At 40.1% G+C, this 23,113-nt stretch overlaps 1 protein-coding gene across 1 annotated transcript in view; it reads right to left on the bottom strand.

The window, feature by feature from the left end:
* The window catches only part of LARP4B (La ribonucleoprotein 4B), a 56,080-nt gene extending 38,154 nt beyond the window's left edge, over positions 1-17,926 (bottom strand). The window contains exons 1-2 of the mRNA XM_065872187.1: positions 17,846-17,926; positions 17,140-17,199 (exon numbers count right to left, since the gene is read on the bottom strand). Of these exons, the coding sequence (XP_065728259.1) occupies positions 17,140-17,199; positions 17,846-17,926 (141 nt within the window). The remainder of the gene's footprint in view (positions 1-17,139; positions 17,200-17,845) is intronic.
* Positions 17,927-23,113: the final 5,187 nt, after the last annotated feature.

Here is a 23,113-nt window from a genome sequence, read left to right on the forward strand (position 1 = left end):
CTGGGAAGCTCTGCAAATCCCCCTGTGAGGGCTTTTCAGATATGAGTGGTAGAACAGTGTCCTTGCAACCTGGTACTGCTATTTCCTTGCTGTCACCTGGGATGACGGGAATCACCTGCGGACCATCGAGAGGAGCAGCTGAGTATCCGTCCACTTCGGCAGGGTCAACACCAGCCAAGCAGGAGCACCCCGCACGAGCGCCCCCTAACTCCATTCTTCCAAAGATCACCTTTGAACTTCCCACCAAACCCACTTCCCTATGTAACCCAGGTCCCTGCACAGTGGGCCTGGCACCCCTTTGTCTGAAACGGCGTGCATGTCTGCTTGTCCCGCGCAGACCCACACAGCTGATGATGCCGGGACCACTGCCGCCTTCCTTCAGACAAAGCATCTCCTCCTCTTCTCCACCGAGCAACTCTGGTTTTCCCACCCCCAATGCACGTCCATCGGAGGCATAAAAAACTTCTTCAGCTGACTCGGAGAACACCTGCTTCAGTTGCGGGCTCCCACCATTGTCCATAGAGTTCATCTGCACTACTTCTGACTCCCGTGCACCTGGACTCGAACTCTGGTTTAAAGCTGGCACAAGACTAAGATCTTCATATCTGTCGTCATTTACTCTACAAGTTTCATCATTTTTTTCTACTTGATTTGTTTCAAAGTCAGGGTTTTTTGCTACACTAGAACTAACACAAGCCAGCACATCCTGACTGCGCACCACCTTGCATTTTTGTGCATTTGTTTCCCAGTCAAAGGCTGTTTTAGGGTCTGACTGGACACTTCCTACGTCAATTTTACTGGTTTCTCTGTGATTGGCTCTCAGTGATTCTTGTTCAGCACTTTCTAGTCTGTGAGGGTGACTCCCTGAGCTCTTCACACACGTTTCATCCTCTGTTTCACTTTCCTCTTCAGCGCAGGTGGAAATACATGCAGAGGAAATGAAGTCACTCTTGAGCCACCTGGAGCCATAGAGAGACTCGCCGTTTCGGGGCACTTCCTGTGAGTTTCGGAACACTCCCTCCACGTCTGCTGCCTGCACTGCACACGTTACATCACTGATCTGGGCCTTGCTGGCCCTAATGTCTGCACTCAGATGTACCTGACAGGCAGCTCTCCATTCAAAAGCCCTCGAACCACAACCCTCATCTTCAAAAATGCTAATTTCATCCTCATGTTGATAAGATGAACTATTTTGAGACTGCAAAGACAATTCTGCTTTGTTTGCAAGCTGGCTGCTTCCCACTTCCAAGCTGTAGTCACCCTGGTGCTGCTCCTCAAGCATCACTGGCCCCAGGAGGAACTCAGTGCCCGGATCATCATATCTGTTAGGGGCTGATTCTTGGATATTTGCATGAATAGGAAGACACTCATTTCCAAAGCTCGGTGAAGTGATACATCTTTCTGAACTTAAATTGATTCTATCTAGACTTATGGAAAGGAGACTGTCTGATCTGCTAACATCTAAACTGGAACAATCATTGTCTTTTAGTGGTTTTATAGAGTTATTTTCTCCTTCCTTTCCAGCGTTTAAACTCTGATGTACAGTAGCTGTTATAGCACCAGAATCACCGTTTCTTTCAACGTTTGAAGTGCCATTAATTAAATTAACATGTGAATCAGCCACCTGACCTCCCGGTCCTGAACTGCAGTGCTCTCTCCCTTCTGGGACAGTGCACACACACAGTAGCGAGTCAATGTCTGTGCTGATATTTAATGTGGGGAGTGTGCCAACATTACATAATACACTCCTTTCTGTGTAATCTTCAGGAAACCTGGTGGAAGTCTTTGCCTGCAGGTCACCGATGTTTACTTTACAGGGTGGGTCACCATCACTCAAAAGTTCAGAACTAGGTTCAGTTTTCTCGTTAAAAGCTTCCTTCCTTTCCCCTGGGAGTGGCCCGCCCTGCAGGGATGGCTCTGCCCGCGGTGCCTCTGACTCCGCTGGCCCTTGGGCAGCATTGTCTGGTGGCCAGGCCCCTCCGCAGACCCCCTTGGAGGTGACAGCTGGACAACTCTCTGGAGCCGCAGCTGTTCCATGCACAAGAGCACACAGCTCATCTCCAACGTCCGGGCCGTCAGGGTCAATAACACAAATACTGTAAAACCCGCTCTCTCGTGAATTCCTACATCGTTTGTAGTCACCACAAATAGGATCTCCACCCTCCCTCTCCCCACGATTCAAACCTGCAGAGTTAGCAGCGCTGCCAATCTGAACAGTTACCACTACCTCATTCTCTACTGCAGAGCTTTCCCAGGTGGTTGGGTGACAGCAGGGAGGGTGACTGCCAAGGTCCCGGTGGGAGGGCGCCCGGGAACGTGAGCGGGGTCCCTCACCCTCAGGGAGGCCCCCGCTCAGAGGGGCGCAGGCACCTTCACCACCCCACTCGACAGCAGAGACATCGGGGTTCTTGTCAGCCTCACCCACACTTTCAGACCCAGTTAAGAACCCAGACGTGGGAGAGGAGACCGAGTTAAGTGGCTGCCCTGGCATTGTACCCTGTCTGTGCACCAGCCTCACAAAAACCCCGGCCCACACACCGGCCCTGTGTCCCACTCCACGAAGTTCCTCACCTCCACAGGTACCGAATAATGAAGATAAAGTTTTACTTATCTTGCTCTCTGGTTCCTTCTCCTCCACAGATTTTTCTAACAGGCCAGTTTTTTCACTGTCATTGTCACTACTTAATTCTTTGCTGAAGCAACAACCCATGTTCGAAAGTTCAAAAGCTCACATAAAAATGCTTGTCGCTTTCTGAGCCTCCGCATGTGCATCTCCCACTAACTTTCTGTAGTTTCTGATGAGAAGCCGACACCCAGATCCCAAAAATAACCCTTGCACAGCAGTCACATGTCCCTGCCACTCAAGTCCAAAATCCTAATCACAACAGACCCTGTCCAACAGCCATTCTATTCCACACATTAAAACCCAAATGGCACACGGAATCCAAAGACTGAGAACAAAACAAAAAGATTTTCGTATTATTTTTCTTATTCTCATAAACTCAATAAAAAAATAACTAAAATTATTATCCCAGACAGAAGAAGGAATTTCAGACTTTTGCTTTTTCTACAGTGTTTCAGCATTCTCTGAATTATATTTCATGGAATGGTGGCAACCAAAGGAGTTAACATGTATATTCCCCAAAGGGAAACAAGTGTAAAAATTTGTTTTTTAAAATTCTTAGGTACTTATAGTTGAATCTAATTTTCTGCCTTAAAGAAATAAAGTCTGTGAGTGTTTGGGAATGATCGTGCTAGGCAAGAAACTGGAATGGTATCTGTTAGAGATGCATGTTGAAATGTTTACGGCCAATGGCATGCTGTTAAATCACACCTGGCCTGAAAATAAAGAAGTAAATACATACAGACATAACACTTTTTAAAACTGTGTGTGCAGAGGGGAGGAAAAAACAAAATAAAAGCAAAATGTGAGGGTGAGAACTGTTCAAGTCAGAATGGGCACACTGAGGTTCATTTTATTACTCTACTTCTGCAGATGTCTGAAAGTTCTAGTTAAGAAAACAGAAAGAGCAAGAGAAAAAGAGAAAGAAAGAAAATCTGCACCTGCCAATCCAATACAGGAATCCCCTCAAAATCTCCCAAACGAAGCCCTTCTTTGAGCAGTAGGAGCACTGCCACCCTGCACCCTGTGGTCCAGGACCGCTGACACATACAATGGGCCCGAACCTTCTTCAACATCTGTAAGCTTTGTTCGCAGTATAAGAGATTCTTTTTCTTATTATGATTCAGATATGCTACTCTGAAAACAAAATAATTCTGTTAACTCCTCTGCAAGGAGATTTTTCTACTTTAATCTACAAGTTATGGCTGGTGTACTACTAACATTTTACAAAACGCTGATATCTTTTATTTTTTTAAATAAATTTATTTATTTTATTTATTTATTTTTGGCTATGTTGGGGTCTTCGTTGCTGTGTGTGCGCTTTCTCTAGCTGCGGCGAGCGGGGGCCACTCTTCATTGCGGTGTGCAGGTTTCTCACTGTGGTGGCTTTTTTTATTGCGGAGCATGGGCTCTAGGTGCAGGGGCCTCAGCAGCTGTGGCTCATGGGCTCTTAAAAGCGCAAGTTCAGCAGTTGTGGCGAACGGGCTTAGCTGCTCCGCGGCACATGGGATCCTCCTGGACCAGGGCTCAAACCCGTGTCCCCTGCATTGGCAGGCAGATTCCCAACCACCGCGCCACCAGGGAAGTCCCAATGCTGATATCTTTGACGAAAAAAGTTTAGGAGTTCTACTTAAACATGAAGATAACAGGGACACTTCTAAATGTACATAAACTCAAGGACTGAAACCATAGCAGATGATGGTGATGATGATGATGATGATAATGGTAGCACTTATGTGCTATAAGAATCTAAGTACACAAATATTTTCATTTTGTCACACATTTATTTGAATTCACACTCCCAACAACCTGGGGTAGATGTATTAACCCCATTCTACCAATAAGGAGGTCTGTCTCTATCACTATAGAGTTAAATATCCCTACAAAAAATGGATTCTTCACCCAGGAAGACACAAACCCTTCATATCTGTGACATGGAGTTAAATGGAGCAGGAGTTACAGGGGCAAATTCATAAGCTTATCTGCCTAGGTATGTGTCGGTTAGCTTTTACCATGTGTGTAAGCTTTGGCAAATTATTTAGTCTCTTTTTCTCAGTCTTCTCACTTGTAAAATGAGTTGTCGTGATGCTATTAAGTAAAATACTTAGAATCAAACCCCAACATCACTTCAAACTCCTCATAATCTGACCCCAGCCCACCTCTATAATTGCCTCTCATTCTAAGATGCCATCCCCCTCAGCTCCTCTATTTCATCTAAAAAAAACCCAACTGGGAACTCCCTGGTGGTCCAATGGTTAGGACTCGGTGCTTTCACTGCTGAGGGCCTGGGTTCAATCCCTGGTTGGGGAACTAAGATATGTTAGTTTGGCAAGCCTCGCAGCACAGCCAAAAAATAAAACAAAATATAAATAAATAAATTAAAAAACCCCAACTGAATAACCCTGGCATATCCTATCTTTGCTCAAACTGTTTATCAGGTCTCCTCCCCCCAATTTCCAAATCTCACCATTCTTTATAAGGCCACCCCTCTCAATTTTGCAAAACGACTCTCTCCTATCCCCACACACTGCCCACTCTTCAAGCCCCTGGGAAAGCATCCTAATAGCAAGTCAGTGTCTGCACCATCGACTCAAAGTGGGGGAATCTACAGGCTCTCTAAAAGAATTAAAAGAGGCAGGGCTTCCCTGGTGGCGCAGCAGTTGAGAGTCCGCCTGCCGATGCAGGGGACGCAGGTTTGTGCCCTGGTCCGGGAAGATCCCACATGCCGTGGCGCGGCTGGGCCCATGAGCCATGGCCGCTGAGCCTGCGCGTCCGGAGCCTGTGTTCCGCAACGGGAGAGGCCACAGCAGTGAGAGGCCCGCGTACCGCAAAAAAAAAAAAAAAAAACATGCAAACACAAAATTTTAAAGATATGTCCATGTTTGCATGTAGGTTTAAGAGTGCAGTGGTGCCATGTGACAACACCTAAATTAACCTAATTTACTGAGAAAAGAACTGGATCTAAAATGTCATAAATTCATTCAAGCCCAGTGAAGGCCAGGTGACACCAAGGTGCACCACAGAAACGAATCAACAAAAGCAGTAAGAAGTTATTCACTCGAAATTCTGCAGTTTAGGTTGTGGTAAACTCAAAAGAAATTCTGGGTAACTAGTACCACAAGTACTTGGTGAAAGAGCTTTTAGTTTCAGCAAAACAACACCTGCCAGACTAAATGAATGTCATTAATTTGTATTCTATAGGTTTGAGCAATCAAGTTTTATATTTGTATAAGAATTCTTATTACATGCAATAAGAATTTATCAGTAGTTCTATGTTACTAAAAAGACAATTTAAATCAATGACAACCTGGAAAAAGTTCTCACATAAAAGGTTATGAGAAAATGTGGGGAAGGGGAGTAAGAAAATGCAGATCTTTTAGAATGTGTTTCAGCTTATATGACAACCAGTCTAAAGCAAGTAGATACAGTTATGGGTTAACATACTTGAAAACCAGGGTAACCACAAATCAGAAACATAAAACAGATTCACAAAAACCAAAAAGAAAGGAACTCGAGCATAATACAAAAGAAAACCAACAAACCACAAAAGGAAAAAGAAGAAATACAAAATTAACTGGAAAACAAGATTTAAAATGGCAATAAATACATACTAATCAATGATTACTTTAAATGTCAATGGACTAAATGTTCCAATCAAAAGACAGAGTGGCAGGGCTTCCCTGGTGGCACAGTGGTTGAGAGTCCACCTGCCGATGCAGGGGACGTGGGTTCGTGCCCCGGTCCAGGAAGATCCCACATGCCACGGAGCGGATGGGTCTGTGAGCCATGGCCACTGAGCCTGCGTGTCTGGAGCCTGTGCTCTGCAACAGGAGAGGCCACAACAGTGAGAGGCCCGCATACCACAAAAAAAATAAATAAAGACAGAGTGGCAGATTGAATAATAAAATAAGGACCTACAATATGCTGCCTACAGATCACTTTAGGGCAAAAGTCACATATGGACTGGAAGTGAGGAGACAGAAAAAGTCATTTCATGCAAATGGAAATGACAAGAAAGTGAGGGTAGCAATACTCATATCACACAAAATAGACTTTAAAACAAAAGCCATAAAGAAAGACAAAGCTGGACACTATATAATGATAAAACCATCAACAGAAGGAGTGGATATCATACTTGTTAACATATATGCACCCAACATAGGAGCACCTAAATACATAAAACAAATACAACAGACATAAAGGGAAAATTCGATGGGAATATAAAAAAAGTAGACTTTAACACTCCACTGACATCAATGGATAGATCTTCTAGATAGAAGATAAATAAGGCAATGAAGATTCTGAATGACACATCAGAATAGTTAGATTTAGTTGATATTTCCAGGACACTGCATCCAAAAAAACCCCAGAATACACATTCTTTTTAAGTATGCATAGAACATTCTCTAGGGTACAAAACAAACCTCAACAAATTTAACAGTATAAAAATTACTTCAAGCATCTTTGCTGATCACAACGGCATGAAACTAGAAATTCACCACAGAAAGAGAAACAAGAAAAAAAAACAATTACAGGGAGACTAAACAACATGCTACTAAGAAACCAATGGGTCAACAATGAAATCAAAGAGAAAATTTAAAAAATACCTCGAGACAAATGACAATGAAAACACAACCATACAAAATCTATGGGATGCAGAAAAAGCAGTTCTAAGAGGGAAGTTCATAGCGATACAGGACTTCCTCAAAAAAAACAAGAAAAATCTCAAATAAACAACCTAACCTACCACCTAAAGAATCAGAAAAAGAACAAATGGAACCTAGTGCTGGCAGGAGGGAGGAAATAATAAATATCAGAAGGGAAATAAATAGAGAGTAAGAAAAAAAAAACAGAAAAAAATCAATAAAACCAAGAGCTGGTTTGTTGGGGTTTTTTTTTGCGGTACGTGGGCCCCTCACTGCTACGGCCTCTCCTGCTGCGGAGCACAGGCTCCAGGCGCGCAGGCCCAGTGGCCATGGCCCATGGGCCCAGCCGCTCCGCAGCATGTGGGATCCTCCTGGACCAGGGCACGAACCCGTGTCCCCTGCATCAGCAGGCTGACTCTCAACCACTGTGCCACCAGGGAAGCCCAGAGCTGGTTTTTTTGATAGGTTAAACAAAAGCAACAAACCTCTGGCCAAGCTCACCAAGAAGAAAAGAGAAGGGATCCAAATAAACAAAATAAGAAATGAAAGAGGAGAAACAACAACCAACACCACAGATTTTTATGGTATTTTAACAAAATACCATAAAAAATTATGAACAGTTATACGCCAACAAAATGGACAACTCAGAAGAAATGGACAAGTTTCTAGAAACATACAGCCCACCAAAACTGAATCAATTAGAAATATAATTTGAACAGACCAATCACTAGATGTGAAACAGAATCTGTAATAAAAAAAAAAATTCCCTGCAAACAAAAGTCCAGGACTGGATGGCTTCTCTGGGGAATTCTACCAAACGTACAAAGAACTTATACCTATACTTCTCAAACTCTTCCAAAAGACTGAAAAGAAGGAAACACTCCCAAAGTCATTTTATGAAGCCACCATCACCCTGATAATAGAACCATACCAAAAAAAGAAAATTACAGGCCAACATCTTTCATAAATAAAGATGCAAAAATCCTCAACAAAATATTAGCAAACCAAATAAAACAGCCCATAAAAAGGATTACACACCATGATCAAGTTGAATTCATTCCAAGGTCACATGGATGGTTCAACACATACAAATCAATCAATGTGATACACCACATCAACAAAAGACAAAAAACACATGATCATCTCAATAGGTACAGGAAAAGCATTTGATAAAATTCAACATCCACTCGGGATAAAAACTCTTCCCAAAGTGGGTACAGAAGGAACATATCTCAACATAATAAAAGTCACATGACAAGCCCATAGCCAACATAACACTAAACAATGAAAAGCTGAAAGCGGGACTTCCCTTGTGGCACAGTGATTAGGAATCCACCTGCCAATGCAGGGGACATGAGTTTGAGCCCTGGTCTGGGAAGATCCCACATGCTGCAGAGCAACTAAGCCTCTGCGCCACAACTACTGAGCCTGCACTCTACAGAGCCCACAAGGCACAACTACTGAGCCCACGTGCCTAGAGCCCATGCTCCACAACAAGAGAAGCCATGGCAATGAGAAGCCCGTGAACCGCAATGAAGAGTGGCCCCAGCTCACAACTAGAGAAAGCCCACGTAGCAATGAAGATCCAACACAGCCAAAAATAAATAATTTTTTTTAAAAAAGAAAGAAAAGCTGAAAGTCTTCCCATTAAATTCTCAAACAAGCCGAGGATGCCCACTATCACCACTTCTATTCAACATAGTATTGGAATTCCTCACCATAGCAATTAGACAAGAAAAATAAAAAGTATCCAGACTAGAAGGGAAGAGGTAAAATTATCATTATATGCAGATGACATGATACTCTATATAGAAAACCCTAAAGACTCCACACAAAAACTATTAGAAGTGATCAATGAACTGAGCAAGGTAGCAGGATACAAGATTAATAAGCAGAAATCTGTTGCACTTCTTTACACTAACAATGAAATATCAGAAACAGAAAGTAAAAAAGCAATCTCACTTAAAACTGCATACAAAAAATAAAGAAAAAAACCTAGGAATAAACCTAAACAAGGAGGTGAAAGATTTATGCACTGAGACCTATAAAACACTGATAAAGGAAATCAAAAATGATTCGAGGAAATGGAAAGATATGCCATGCTCTTGCATTGGAAGAATTAATATAGTTAAAATGGCCATACTAACCAAAGCAATCTACAGATTTAATGTGAGCCCTATTGAATTACCCATGACATTTTTCACAGAACTAGAACAAATAATCCTAAAATCTGTGTGGAACCATGAATAACCCAGAATTGCCAAAGCAATTCTGGAAAGTACAGAGGAAAAAGGAACAAAGTACAAAGCTGTAGGCATAACCCTTCCAGACTTCACACGATACTACAAAGCTACAGTAATCAAAACAGTATACTACTGGCACAAAAACAGACGTACAGATCAATGTAACAGAACAGAGAACCCAGAAATAAACCCACACACCTATGGACAATTAATGTTCAACAAAGGAGGAAGAATATACAATGGAGAAAAGACAGTCTCTTCAGCAAGTGGTGTTGGGAAAGCTGGACAGCCACACCTAAATTAATGAAGGTAGAACACTCCCTCACACCATACACACAAAAAAACTCAAAACGGCTTAAAGACTTAAATGTAAAACATGACAACATAAAACTCCCAGAAGAGAGCATAAACAAAATATTCTCTGACATCAATCATAACAGTTTTCTTAGGTTGGTCTCCCAAGGCAAAAGAAATAAAAGCAAAAACAAACAAATGGGACCTAATCAAACTTAAAAGTTTTTGCACAGCAAAGGAAACCATAAACAAAACAAAAACACAACCTACAGACTGGGAGAAAATATTTGCAAATGATGCAACTGACAAGGGCTTAATTTCCAAAATACAGAAACAGCTCCTATACCTCAGTAACAAAAAAACAAACAGGCCAATCAAAGGGCAGAAGATCTAAATAGACATTTCTCCAAAGAAGACATACAGATGGCCAACAGGAACATGCAAAACTACAATGAGGTATCACCTCACACTGGTCAAAATGGCCTTCAACAAAAAGCCTACAAATAATAAATGCTGGAGAGGGGGTGGAGAAAAGGGAATGCTCCTACATTGTTGGTGGGAATGTAAATTGGAGCAACCACTGTGGAAAACAGTATGGAGGTTTCTCAAAAAACTAAAAATAGAGTTACCATATGATCCAGTAATCTCACTCCTGGGCATGTAACTGGAAAAGATAAAAGCTCTAATTCGAAAAGACACACACCCCCCAAGCGGCACTATTTACAACAGCCAAGATATGGAATCAACCTAAATATCTACTGACAGATGAATAAGAAGAAGATGTGGTACATACATATATATAATGGAATACTACCCAGCCACAAAAAAGAATGGAATAATGCCATGTGCAGCAACATGGATGGACCTAGAGAATACCATACGAAGTGAAGAGGTCAGAGAGAGAGAAATATATCATTTATATGTGGGATCCAAAATATGATACAAATGAACTTATTTTACAAAACAGAAATAGACTCACAGACATAGAAAACAAACTTATGGTTACCAAAGGGGAAAGGTGGGGAGGGATAAATTGGGAGTATGGGATTAACAGATGCACACTGCCATATATCAAATAGATAAACAACAGGTTTTACTGTATAGCATAGGGAACTATATTCAATATCTCATAATAAACTATAATGGAAAAGGATAGAAAAAAGAATATAGATATATACATACATATGTATAACTGAATCACTTTGCTATACATCTGAAACTAACACAATATTGTAAATCAACTGTACTTCAATAAAATAAACATAAAAAATGAATTACGCAAGTGTAGGATTGAGAAAAGCAAAAAAAAAAGGTTATGAGAGGTCAAGCAAACTGGTGAACTAGGAAGCTCCAGGCTCTCTCATTCCTTCACAGAAATATCATGAAAAAAACAGAAGTTTCTGAACACACTTGGTAGGAGCTCTGAAAAACAATCACAGTTTACAGCAACTAAGCAAAGAAACAATCAAGAAAAGGCTGTGATCGACATGGCAGGAATGTTTTGTGGTGTGGTGTGACCTTGGTCTGGGGTGGCAGCAGCCCAGGTCCCAGATCCCCTCCAGGAGCCAGAGGGAGCAGGGTAAACCTTACTTGCAAATTAGTGTGTCCATCTGTTCTGTCTTAGCTGGAGGCTACCTAAAGGACGGACTTGCCTCTCCTATCTCACATAACTCAGAACACAAATGGGAAAAGTGGGGAATTCCCTGGCAGACCAGTGGTTAGGACTCAATGCTTTCACTGCTGGGGTCCAGCTTCGATCCCTGGTCAGGGAACTATGATCCTGCAAACTGCACAGTGCAGCCAACAAAAAAAAGGCGGGGGCAAAGTGTCAGGCACTGCTCATAAAAGCTATAAGGTGACTACAAACCCACACATGCCAGGGCAGAAGATGACACACAGAGACATGCAAGAACCACCTAAAGCCCCTAGAAGAGGCTGGAGTGTAACTCCAGGAAATTAGGACACTCAAAAGCAGCCATGTATATGGGGAATTCAGAAAGCTACAACCAGGCAAGATGTGTGCTCAAAAACATCCTGAGAAGACCTTCAGCTTTCACTTCAGGCTGATCCCTAGTCTCCAAGGAAGTTGAGCTACTCAGTGAGGGACTGTCCCAGCACAAAGCCAGTCTACAAAGACTGGGAGAGGCAGCTCTACTCCCTCTCACTGGGGGGAGGGTTGGGGGGGTGGGGCAGGAGGGGGTCACCAGGCAGGGCAGTGCTGGACTGACTGCTTCAACTCACGACATTCAAGGAATCTCTGTGAAAATATCAGTTGAACACAAGCAAAAGGAACAGAGACATCACTGAATACACATGACAAGGAATGGTCTTTACAAAAATAGTTTGGAAAAGTCTCAAAACCATGAGACTACTATAGCCTTCAACAACAGTGACAACAAACAGCAAACCCTGGGTAAGAAGTGAATCTGACGTCCAAAGTTAACACATTACAAACGTAATCAAATGCCCAGTTTTCAACAACAACAAAATCACAAGGCATACAAAAAAACAGGAAAACACAGCTCATTCAAAGGAACAAAATCAACTGTCCCTGAGAAAACTCAGACATGGAACTTACTAGATGAACACTTTAAACAATCATCTTAACTATGCTCAAAGAGCTAAGGAAAAGACATTAACAAGGAACTAAAGTTAATCAGGAAAACAAAATGTGAATGAAATGAGAATATCAACAAAGAGATACGAACTGTAAAAAAGAACCAAACAAATATTTCAGAGCTGAGAAGTACAATAACTGAATTGAAAATTTCACTAGAGGGGCTCAATAGCAGACTTGGACAGGCAGAAGAAAGAATCAGCAAATTTGAAGACAGGACAATTAACATACACATTGTGGGAGTCCCAGGATGAGAAGAGAGGAAGGGTAAGAGAGAATATTTGAAGAAATAATGGCCAAAATTTTCCAAATTTAATGAAATCCATGAATTTACAAATCTCCACAAACTTCAGGTAGGATAAACCCGGAGACCTATACCAAGACACATTACGATTAAACTGTCGAAAGACAAAGAAAGAAGCTTAAAAGCAGCAAGAGAAAAGTGACTCATCAAGTACAAGAGATCCTCAATAAGATTATCAACCAATTTATCATTAGAAACCTTGCAGGCTAGAAGGCAGCAAGATGAAGGAAAAGTGCTGAAAGAAAAAAACTGAGAATTCTTTATCCACCAAAACTGTCCTTCAAAAATGAAGGACAGGGGCTTCCCTGGTGGCACAGTGGTTGAGAGTCCGCCTGCCGATGCAGGGGACATGGGTTTGTGCCCCAGTCTGAGAGGATCCCACATGCCGCGGAGCGGCTGGGCCCGTTAGCTGTGGCCGCTGAGCCTGTGCGTCCCGAGCCTGTGCTCCGCAACGGGAGAGGCCACAACAGTGAGAGGCCCGCGTACCGCAAAAAAAAAAAAATAATGAAGGGCATTCACTTCATTTTTGACATTCCCTGGAATGTTAAAGGAGGGACATTCCCTGGGAAAGGACATTAGCAGATAAACAAAAGCCAAAGAATTTAAAAGGCAAATGCATAAAAACAAGCATAAATCAATGGTATTGGGCACATAATAATAAGATATAATTTGTGACACCAGAAATGGAGGTGGGGAGTTAGAACTTTATAAGAGAAGAGTTTCTGCATGCTACTGAGGTTATTAAGTAGGCAACTTAAATTTGATAGTTATAACTTCTGGATGTTATATGTAATCCCCATGGTACCACAAAGATATATGATATACACAAAGATAAGTTTTTAGGATGAATGACTAAATTATCAATTATACCATGTTGATGTTAACAAAATTTCTTTTCAATTCAAATAAAGTATGACTTACAGAGAACTATCAACGAGCTATATTACATAGATCCTGCCCGAATGGGTCTTAAAACTCCCATGACAAAGCATACACATTTGAAACATTTAAAAAATAACACAGAACATAATTTATTAAATAAATTTTAATCAAATATACATATAAGGAAGTAATACAGGTGACTATGAAAAAGATGAATCAGTGAAGCTAACAGTTATAACTGAGAATGCCCTTGAAGGACATAAAACTTCTAAGATGGGCAAAAAAATTACAGAAGGAAAAAAAAGTATTAGAGTTGATTTTATTCTAAATGGCAGCTCAGTTACTTTTTAATTGTAATTTTTAATTTTAGGTAACTCAGTTACCTAATCCACATAAACAATAGTAGCTCTAATATTCTTTTCTGTGTAATAAAAACAATAAAAAAATCTATTTGTTTATTCCAGATTTACATCTCAGGGCCTAACCTCTCTAATCAGGTCCAACTGGCACTGATGACCCACTTCACTGCTCACTTAAATTTATACCAGGTGGATTTTCCCTCCACAAACCTTTCCTTCTCCAGTTTCTTCCATCTCAAAATAAATGAAACCACCATCCATTAAGTTGCTCAACTATCCTTGATTTACTTTTCCCTCACCCTAACCCCTAAATCCAATCCATACCTCCAGAGTAAATCTGAAATCCATTCATTCTTAGTCTAAGCCACCATCATTTCTCACCTTACTTAACAGCTTTTTAATTTGGTTTCCATACTTCTATACTTGGCTCACTACAATACATTCTATTAATATAATAAGGTCAAAATAATGGTCAAAATAATCTTCTTAAAATATAAGTCATGCTATTCCCCACCTAAAATCCTCTAGCTCTATCCCAAATTAATTTCAACCACCTAGAGCCAATGCAAATAGTTCCCAAATGGTTGACAAGAGCGAGTTTTTGTCTCTCGTATTACTTTCTACTTGTTTCTCTTTCTAAAGGAAGTAACAGATGCCAAAGAGGAAGTTCTCTTCTCGAGTTGGCTCTGAAGCCAGGTTGCCTAGGTTCAAATCCTGGACAGTTGAGCAATCTTGGGGAAATTACTTAAGCCTCTCTGGGTCTCAGTTTCCCCTAGCTAAGATCACTTTTTGGCTGATTGGCTAAACTTGTAAATAGTTACTACTCAATAAGGGTAGTATTTTATAGGGGGAGTGAGCAGGGAGCTGTATAATAAACAACTGGTATTACCAATGGATAAATGCAAACCTGCTCCTTAATTATCCAGACATTTATTTCGGGATCACTATGGCCATTCTCCTCCTACTTACACTGCATCCAACTTTGGGGGGAACACTAAACCTTAAAGAAAATGGTTCCTAAATTAGACTACTAAGCACATTCACCTTCCAGTCATACAACTGCAGACCACTGAGGATCAGCACTCAGAGCCACCACACCAACTATGCTATCCACACACTTAGGTGCACCATGATAACGCTGGTTAGAAAAATGTTCAAAGCAATGCCATTTATAATAGCAGGAAAAAGAGAAACAAGTTAAGTAAATGTACCCAAAAACCCAACAGCTAAAGAAGTGACGGCAAATCAACATAAAGAAAATACTACAGGGCAAGTACAAGGGGATATATAGATGAAATCTGCTATGGGGGAAAACATGAGGTGAAATATATATATATTGATTACAACTTCATAAAAGTTGTAATGGATTTCTTTTATTTTCTATAAAATGCAAGTTTGTTTTAAAGTTTTAAAGAACATACATGTTGTGAGCCCAGACGGTCTCTTATGGTCCCTTCCAGCTCTAGTATTTAATGATCCTATGAAAACCTCAAGTGTGCAATACCTTGAAAAACTGATAAATAGTATATGCATGTTACAATATCAGGTGTCAGAGATGTGCTCTACCCAAGAGACTCCAGGGGTACTGGGTTGCAGGACTGGACCAAGAACTAGTCATATAATATTCTATTGTAGTACCTTGACCCTTTAAAATGACAAAGCATGTGTAGGCAGTACTAGTTGCAAATTATTTCGCCACAGAAATGAAATATTGAATTCTGGCTAAAGTGTTACACTTCTTTTCCACACAGGTCTCTCTCAGTTATTTTCCACAAAGTAATTTTAAAAAGCAAGCAAAGAAACACCAAACCAAAACCCACCCATAGAATCCAAATCTAGTTTTATGCCCTGAAATATGTTTTAAAGATGTTTGAATATTATATTGGACCGCAAATCAACCAAGAGGAAGAGGGAGATTTGATCTGAAAACAATTATTTTAATCCATCAATGATTTCTGTATAAGTCTTATATTTGGATTTTGAAGTACTTAAGATATTATAAAATTCACTTAAAAAATCAATGTAAAGTACAATATGCAAAAAACCCTACATACATAATAGAATAACAACAATGAAACAAAGTATATTGGAGGGGGTCCCTCATTTTTTAAAATTCTGCCTTACTAAAAATAGATCAACAGGGACTTCCCTGGTGGCGCAGTGGTTAAGAAGAATCTGCCTGCCAATGCAGGGGACACGGGTTTGAGCCCTGGTCTGGGAAGATTTCACATGCTGCGGAGCAACTAAGTCCGCACCACAACTACTGAGCCTGTGCTCTAGAGCCCGTGAGCCACAACTACTGAGCCCACGTGCCACAACTACTGAAGCCCACATGCCTGGAGCCTGTGCTCCACAACAAGAGAAGCCACCGCAGTGAGAAGCCCGCTCACCGCAACAAAGAGTAGCCCCCGCTTGCCACAACTAGAGAAAGCCCGCGTGCAGCAATGAAGACCCAATGCAGCCAAAAATAAATAAATAAATAAATAAATTTATTATTTTTTTTTTAAAAAGATCAACAATCCAATCCCCGCCTTTAGTTTCTACCTGAGCTGCTTATATTTTCGGGGTGTAGATGAGGTTGACTATAAATTTAGTAAGATTACTTTTAAAAATTTACTTTTACTTTAAAAAAAAGACTTACTTTTAAAATTTTGTAGGATTTATGAGATCACTTAGAGGACTGCCAAGCTAAATGCGCCTGACTCCAAATGCACCTGACATATGCAAATGCAAACGGTGTAAAGCAGGATTTAAAAACCAGTGGATCTCTATTTCCTTATTCTTTCATTAATCACAGCTAAAATGTGAAATCAATTTTCTTACTAAAAGCTTACTATCACTTTTGTGCTTTAAGGAACACAGGCTATTAAAAAGTAAAGTTAATCATATACATACAATAGATGATCAGTGAACCATTAAAAACACTGTGAAGAATACATGAAATTAAATTAATACACATGGCACACTGCTGTCTGTAGAACTATACACATACACACACACACACAAGCCAGAAAAGGATATACAGTACTGACATACAGTGTACCCAGGTGGTGGTTCCCCCCACTCTCTTTTTGGGGAACACTGACATTTTCTAATTTTTTTTATAATTAATATTTGTTGTTAGGCAATATTTGTGAGCCTCAGCTGTGATTAATCTCTGAACTGAATTACCTGACTCAAAGCTGGGATGGAGCTTGTCTGAGAAGTGGTTTGAGATATGGGACCATTCATCTGTAAAATCGAAAACACCAAACACACCATCACAACAGTGTAAAGAAACATATTTTCAAACCATAGTAATTTAGCAAAACAAAACCCACTGGGAAAAGCAAATTTTTACATGACAAAGAAATTCAATGAGATATTCAAAATGATGTAGGAGCCTTGAAATTTAAAATATTTTGAAATTTTGACTGAACACCATTAAGTAAAATTCCTTGTAGTTTCCACAGGGAAAATTAAGAAAACCTACTTTTCCCAATGTCATTTAGAAACTTTAAATATTATTGCTTGACATGATAAAATCTTACAATAAACAAATGCACTCAAAATTAAAAACTTACATAATTCTAATTAACTCTTTAAATAAATACCACTACAATGACTATAATGTTATTAAACTATTTACAAATCACTGCATTTTTCTTGGTGATTTTAAATCCAAAGCTTTAAGTATTCAGAGCTATAAATGACATCTGTTTTCTCTATCACTTTGAAACTGCTAATATCCTCTACTAAGCAACCCCTAAATTTACTCAGAATATAACACCTATATTTCAGCATGAAATATGCTAGTGTTCCGAGTGTACTGTAGGATCTGTTATCAGAAGAGAAGAGAGGTACACCAGGCCAGTGTTGGCCTTGGATGCCCACTCACCAGATGAGCGCTGTCTTTGCCTTCCTGGACTCGCTGGCCCTGAGGTTCAGCCACGACCTTAGCGTCCTGATCAGAAGTCATGAGCTGTTTACTTTGTGGCTCCACTGGGAGAAGTTTAATGCTAGCCGTAGGATGCTGTAAAACAAGAGACAGTAAATTGGTAACTTGAGGTGCAGAGTGTAATTAATTCTAAAATGATATTACTAAGCAGTTTTAAAATCTTCAAGTTTTCCAGGACATACGTTTATCCCTCTGGAGTCTAAGTAGTTTAAAGAAATTTGCCCATAATTTCCACCTTACACACCCAAGAAATAATACTTGTTTTTTAATAAGTTTCTTCTTCACACTGATTTGGTAACCATGATAATATCCTAAGACTTAGAAACTAAATGCTAACATATCCAAGCCCACTCATGTTCAGAAAGTTATTTTTTAAAAACAGAAAATTACAAAATTAATAGAACTCCAATTTGGGATTGATGAATCCCAAATATATATATATATATGGTTTTTGACCAGCCCCATTAATTTCATTCTGTTCCAGGAAAACAGCTGTCAGGAGAAATAAACAATAATTCATTTAAAAGGAATCCCGGGCTTCCCTGGTGGCGCAGTGGTTGAGGGTCCGCCTGCTGATGCAGGGGACGTGGGTTCGTGCCCCGGTCCGGGAAGATCCCACATGCCGCGGAGTGGCTGGGCTCATGAGCCATGGCCGCTGAGCCTGCACGTCCAGAGCCTGTGCTCCGCAAGGGGAGAGGCCATAACAGTGAGAGGCCCACGTACCACAGTGAGAGGCCCGCATATGGCAAAAAAAATTAAAAATAAAAAAAAATAAAAGGAATCCCTTCGCAATTTTTGAACCAAAGAAACCAAAAACAGTCTAAACAGGGCACAAGTATGCAAAGCAGCCTCTGCAAAGCATTCACTCAGCTCAGAAGCTGGACATTGAACTTCACATACAGTATCTCATTTGATTTTCCCAAATGGCTTATGAAGTAACTCTGGTTCAGAAGGGATAATAGTTTGCATGATTTCATATTATGAGTATCAGAACCAAGATTCTCAGACATCGAGGTGTGGCTTCAGGCACTCCCTCTTTTCACTGTAAACTACACTGCTTCACAAGATAAAAAAGTTGATTTAACCCAGATTTTTCAGGCTGCTTCTGAAAACACATAGTATCCAAGTGGCAGATAAAGAAATTTAAAAGCTAACTGTTCTTGTCTCACCAGGTAACCATGTAGGTTTTTTTTTTTGTGGTACGCGGGCCTCTCACTGCTGTGGCCTCTCCCGCTGCGGAGCACAGGCTCTGGACTCACAGGCTCAGCGGCCATGGCTCGCACACGGGCCCAGCTACTCCGCAGCATGTGGGATCTTCCTGGGCCGGGGCACGAACCCGTGTCCCCTTCATCAGCAGGAGTACTCTCAACCACTGCACCACCAGGGAAGCCCACCATGTAGGTTTTTAGTTTCTATTATGGCACTCCTTATTCTCAATAACCTGCTTGTGATAAATTCTCAAAACCCTTGATAATAGTCTGATGGTCAAAGGTGATCTCATCCTTTATCAAATGTATAATATCATCAACCACAAAAGCACAAAATCACTGAAATGCTTTAAGACACGTTTGGAAATGTAAACTACTAACAGAGGAGAAATGCTTGAAACAAATTAAATCAATTTCACAGAGATCAATGTTTTCCACAATGTAGGATGAATGACAAATATGTTAAACTGTAATTATTTGCAATGTGTTAAATTGTAAAATCCTGAAAATATAGATTGGTACCCAGACTGACAGTCACAGAATGGGGTGTAGATGCATTTTACCACTATTAACTTGATTTTTAAGATTACCAAAGGAAAAAAAGTTTGGTTGAAAACAGGATATGATACCCAAAAGAGAAAAAAAATCAATAGTCCTTTATTATATATACTACCTATATTTTTTGAGACAGTCAGAAATTATGTACCTTATAATAGAAACAGCATCACTACCAGATAGGAAGTAGTCTTGCAAAACAAACAACAAACCCAGGACGTGATCTTATTACAAACTTGCAGCAAGCACAAGCACAGAGGAATGCCAAGGGGTTCAGCGAAGCTCGCAATTCCTGGATGAGTAGCCTTGGCTTCTTCAACACAAAAGGAGACAAGATACACATACTGGCCAAACTATGGCTTTATTTTGTTTATATGGCTTTACCTGATGCAAATAAACTGAAACCAAAGACAATCAGGGAAGCAATAGTGATGGGATATTTGACAGTATTAAAGAATTCCTGTATTTTCTTAGATGTCATGATATTGTGGTTATGTTTAATAATAATAATAAAAGTGAGCCTACCTTTCAGAGCTGCATATTTAAATACTTACAGGGGAAACACCATGATGTGGGGCAGAGACATGGAGGTTCACAACTGTTCTTCCCAGAAGAGGTGAATGAGGGTTCATGATTCAACCCCGTCTACTTTTGTATGTTTGAAATGTTGTATAATAAAAGGTAGCCATGGCAGTAGCTTATATAACAGAACAGTGGTCCTGATCTGACCCATGCATCCTACCTATAAACAAGTAATCTTTACATCACACGACTATATCTCTTTATTACTGACCTGATACACGTTTTTTTTTTTTAAAAGTCCAACAACTGGAAAAGTTGCCAGAAAAAAACCATAATTCAAAAAGACACATGCACCCTAATGCTAACTGCAGCACTATTTACAATAGCCAGGTCATGGAAGCAACCTAAATGCCCATCAACAGACGAATGAATAAAGAAGATGTGGTACATATATACAATGGAATATTACTCAGCCATAAAAAGGAACAAAACTGGGTCATTTGTAGAGATGTGGATGGACCTAGAGACGGTCATACAGAGTGAACTAAGTCAGAAAGAGAAAGACAAATATCGTATATTAACATATATATGTGGAATCTAGAAAAATGGTACAGATGAACCAGTGTGCAAGGCAGAAGTAGAGACAAAGATGTAGAGGACAAACGTATGGACACCAAGGGGGGAAAGCAGGGAGTGGTGGTGGGGTGGAGGTGGGATGAACTGGGAGATCAGGATTGACATATATACACTAATATGTATAAAACAGATAACTAATAAGAAAAAAAAAAAGTCCAACAACTGGAAAAGTTGCCAACAGAAGGGGTTACTGATATGCACCTCATTAAGCAAGCTGTACAGAGATACAAAGCATTAAAATTTGCATTAAAATTAACCTTATTATCAAATATCTGAATCTGAAGTAAGACTAAGAGTATGATGATGATGAATATGAGTATGATTGACAACAGTTCCAATAAATAACAAAATAACTTTTTCATTACTTGTTCAAGAAACCAAAACTATTTTAAGACTTACCACTATACAAACTATTGTTTCTTGGCATAGAGGTAGGTCTCTAGGTTGTGAAGACAAATAGGCAAGGGGGGAATAGATCTACTGTCAAAGCAAAATATTTCCTGGCATAAGACCTAGTAATGTGACAACCTGATAGGGGTCAGAGGCAGCTTTCACAAAGCTTTAACGAGCTGAACAAAAGGAGTCATTTTCCTGATTTGATTTCATTTTCTCTTTACAGAAAAAACAAAGAGATGAAATCAGAGGGCCCACCTGCCTCCTTAGTGGTCTTTCTGCTAGCAGACCTGGTTAATTCCATCTGTCAAAGCTCCACCTCAAAAAGTTTTATTAACCTTATTAACTACTTGGGAGAGTATAGTTCTCTTAGTTCTGTTTCTAAACAATTCTTTTCACATATACCTGAAATGTTTGTTTCATAATTAAATATTTATTTAGGTCTTTTGGGACAAAGAAATCCTTAAAAAAATATAAATCAATTTCAAATAAACATAACTGTATATCAAGGTGGCATAAATATCCAGAGAAGAATTATTCTAAGTGATATTAAAAGATAGTATTTGCACACAAAATCCTAAAAACTCACCAAGAAATCTTAAAATGCACCCAGTAGGCTTGTTCTTTGGGGTAAATGTTGGTATTATTTTGAAACTATTTTACATATTATATACACACATATACACACTGTAATACGATAAGGTAAATAAGAATTACATTAATATTAAGTATTCATTTTTAGCATAAAAGGAAATACAAACATAAAATCAAATAAGCTAGGTAAGATCTACATAATCTTTTTTTATTTATTGTAAATGTAACTTTTTAAACTACAGTTGGCCCTTGAACCACGGGGGTTGAGGTGTGTGGGTCCACTTATATGCAGACGTTTTTCAATAAAAAATACCAGAGGACTACACGATCTGGATCTGTGGTTGGTTGAATCCAAAATGCAGAACCAAGGATACCAGGGTACAAAACTGTGGATATGGAGGGCTGCATGCCAAGTTACATGCTGGTTTTCGACTGCATGGGAGTCAGCGCCCCTAACTCCTGCGTTGTTCAAGGGTCAACTGTATATTTTCCTTGGCTTTCATTAGATTTTCTACTAGTATCCTCCTTCTACACCAGAACCCACTCTAGGATCCCACACGGCACTGAGCTGTCACTTCTCTTCAGTCTCCTCCAACCTGTGACAGCCCCTCAGTCTTGCCTCCTCATTCAGTCACACTTTTGCAGAACGTTGCTCAATTTGAGATGAACCTGGCACACCTTATCATGATAGCAAGGAAGTGCTCCAAGACTCCTGTGGTCACATCACAGGAGCAACAGGAAAGGAAGGGAGGGGCTCCAGATGGCCAAAGACAGAGAATGTGAGGGGCACAAAGAAAGAATGGAAACAAACATACAAAAATCCACAACAGTTCAAACGCCACCACTATACTAGTCACTTCTGGACGCTGTTATGATACCAACTTCTTTTTCTGAAGATTACTCTAGGAAACAAGCATCAGCCTGCCTTTCCTGAATGACTATTTCAGCAAAACCAAAGATCAGGGCACACAGTTCACTATACAGGAACCACAATTTAAAACTCATAGTGAATAACAGCATTAGAAAATCAAAATGTTGCAACATCTAATGAAATGATGGTTGATGTCTGCTAAAACTAGGGGAAGAGCTGATGGGGAACTTATAATGATTGTCTCAGAGGGACTGAAGCTACTTTTCAATCTTATCACTAACGTGCAACAAGTAGGTATCACACTCTTAATGGGACGAAGAGTATCAGATCTATGAAGTATTCTTGCCAAAAAAAAAAAGAACCTGTATTCAATCAAACCTCTATATCCAACTCCCAATTTCAAGGAAATTCTGGGAACACTATGTGTTA

This window comes from Phocoena phocoena, chromosome 2, assembly GCF_963924675.1.
Source record: "Phocoena phocoena chromosome 2, mPhoPho1.1, whole genome shotgun sequence".
NCBI lineage: Eukaryota > Metazoa > Chordata > Mammalia > Artiodactyla > Phocoenidae > Phocoena > Phocoena phocoena.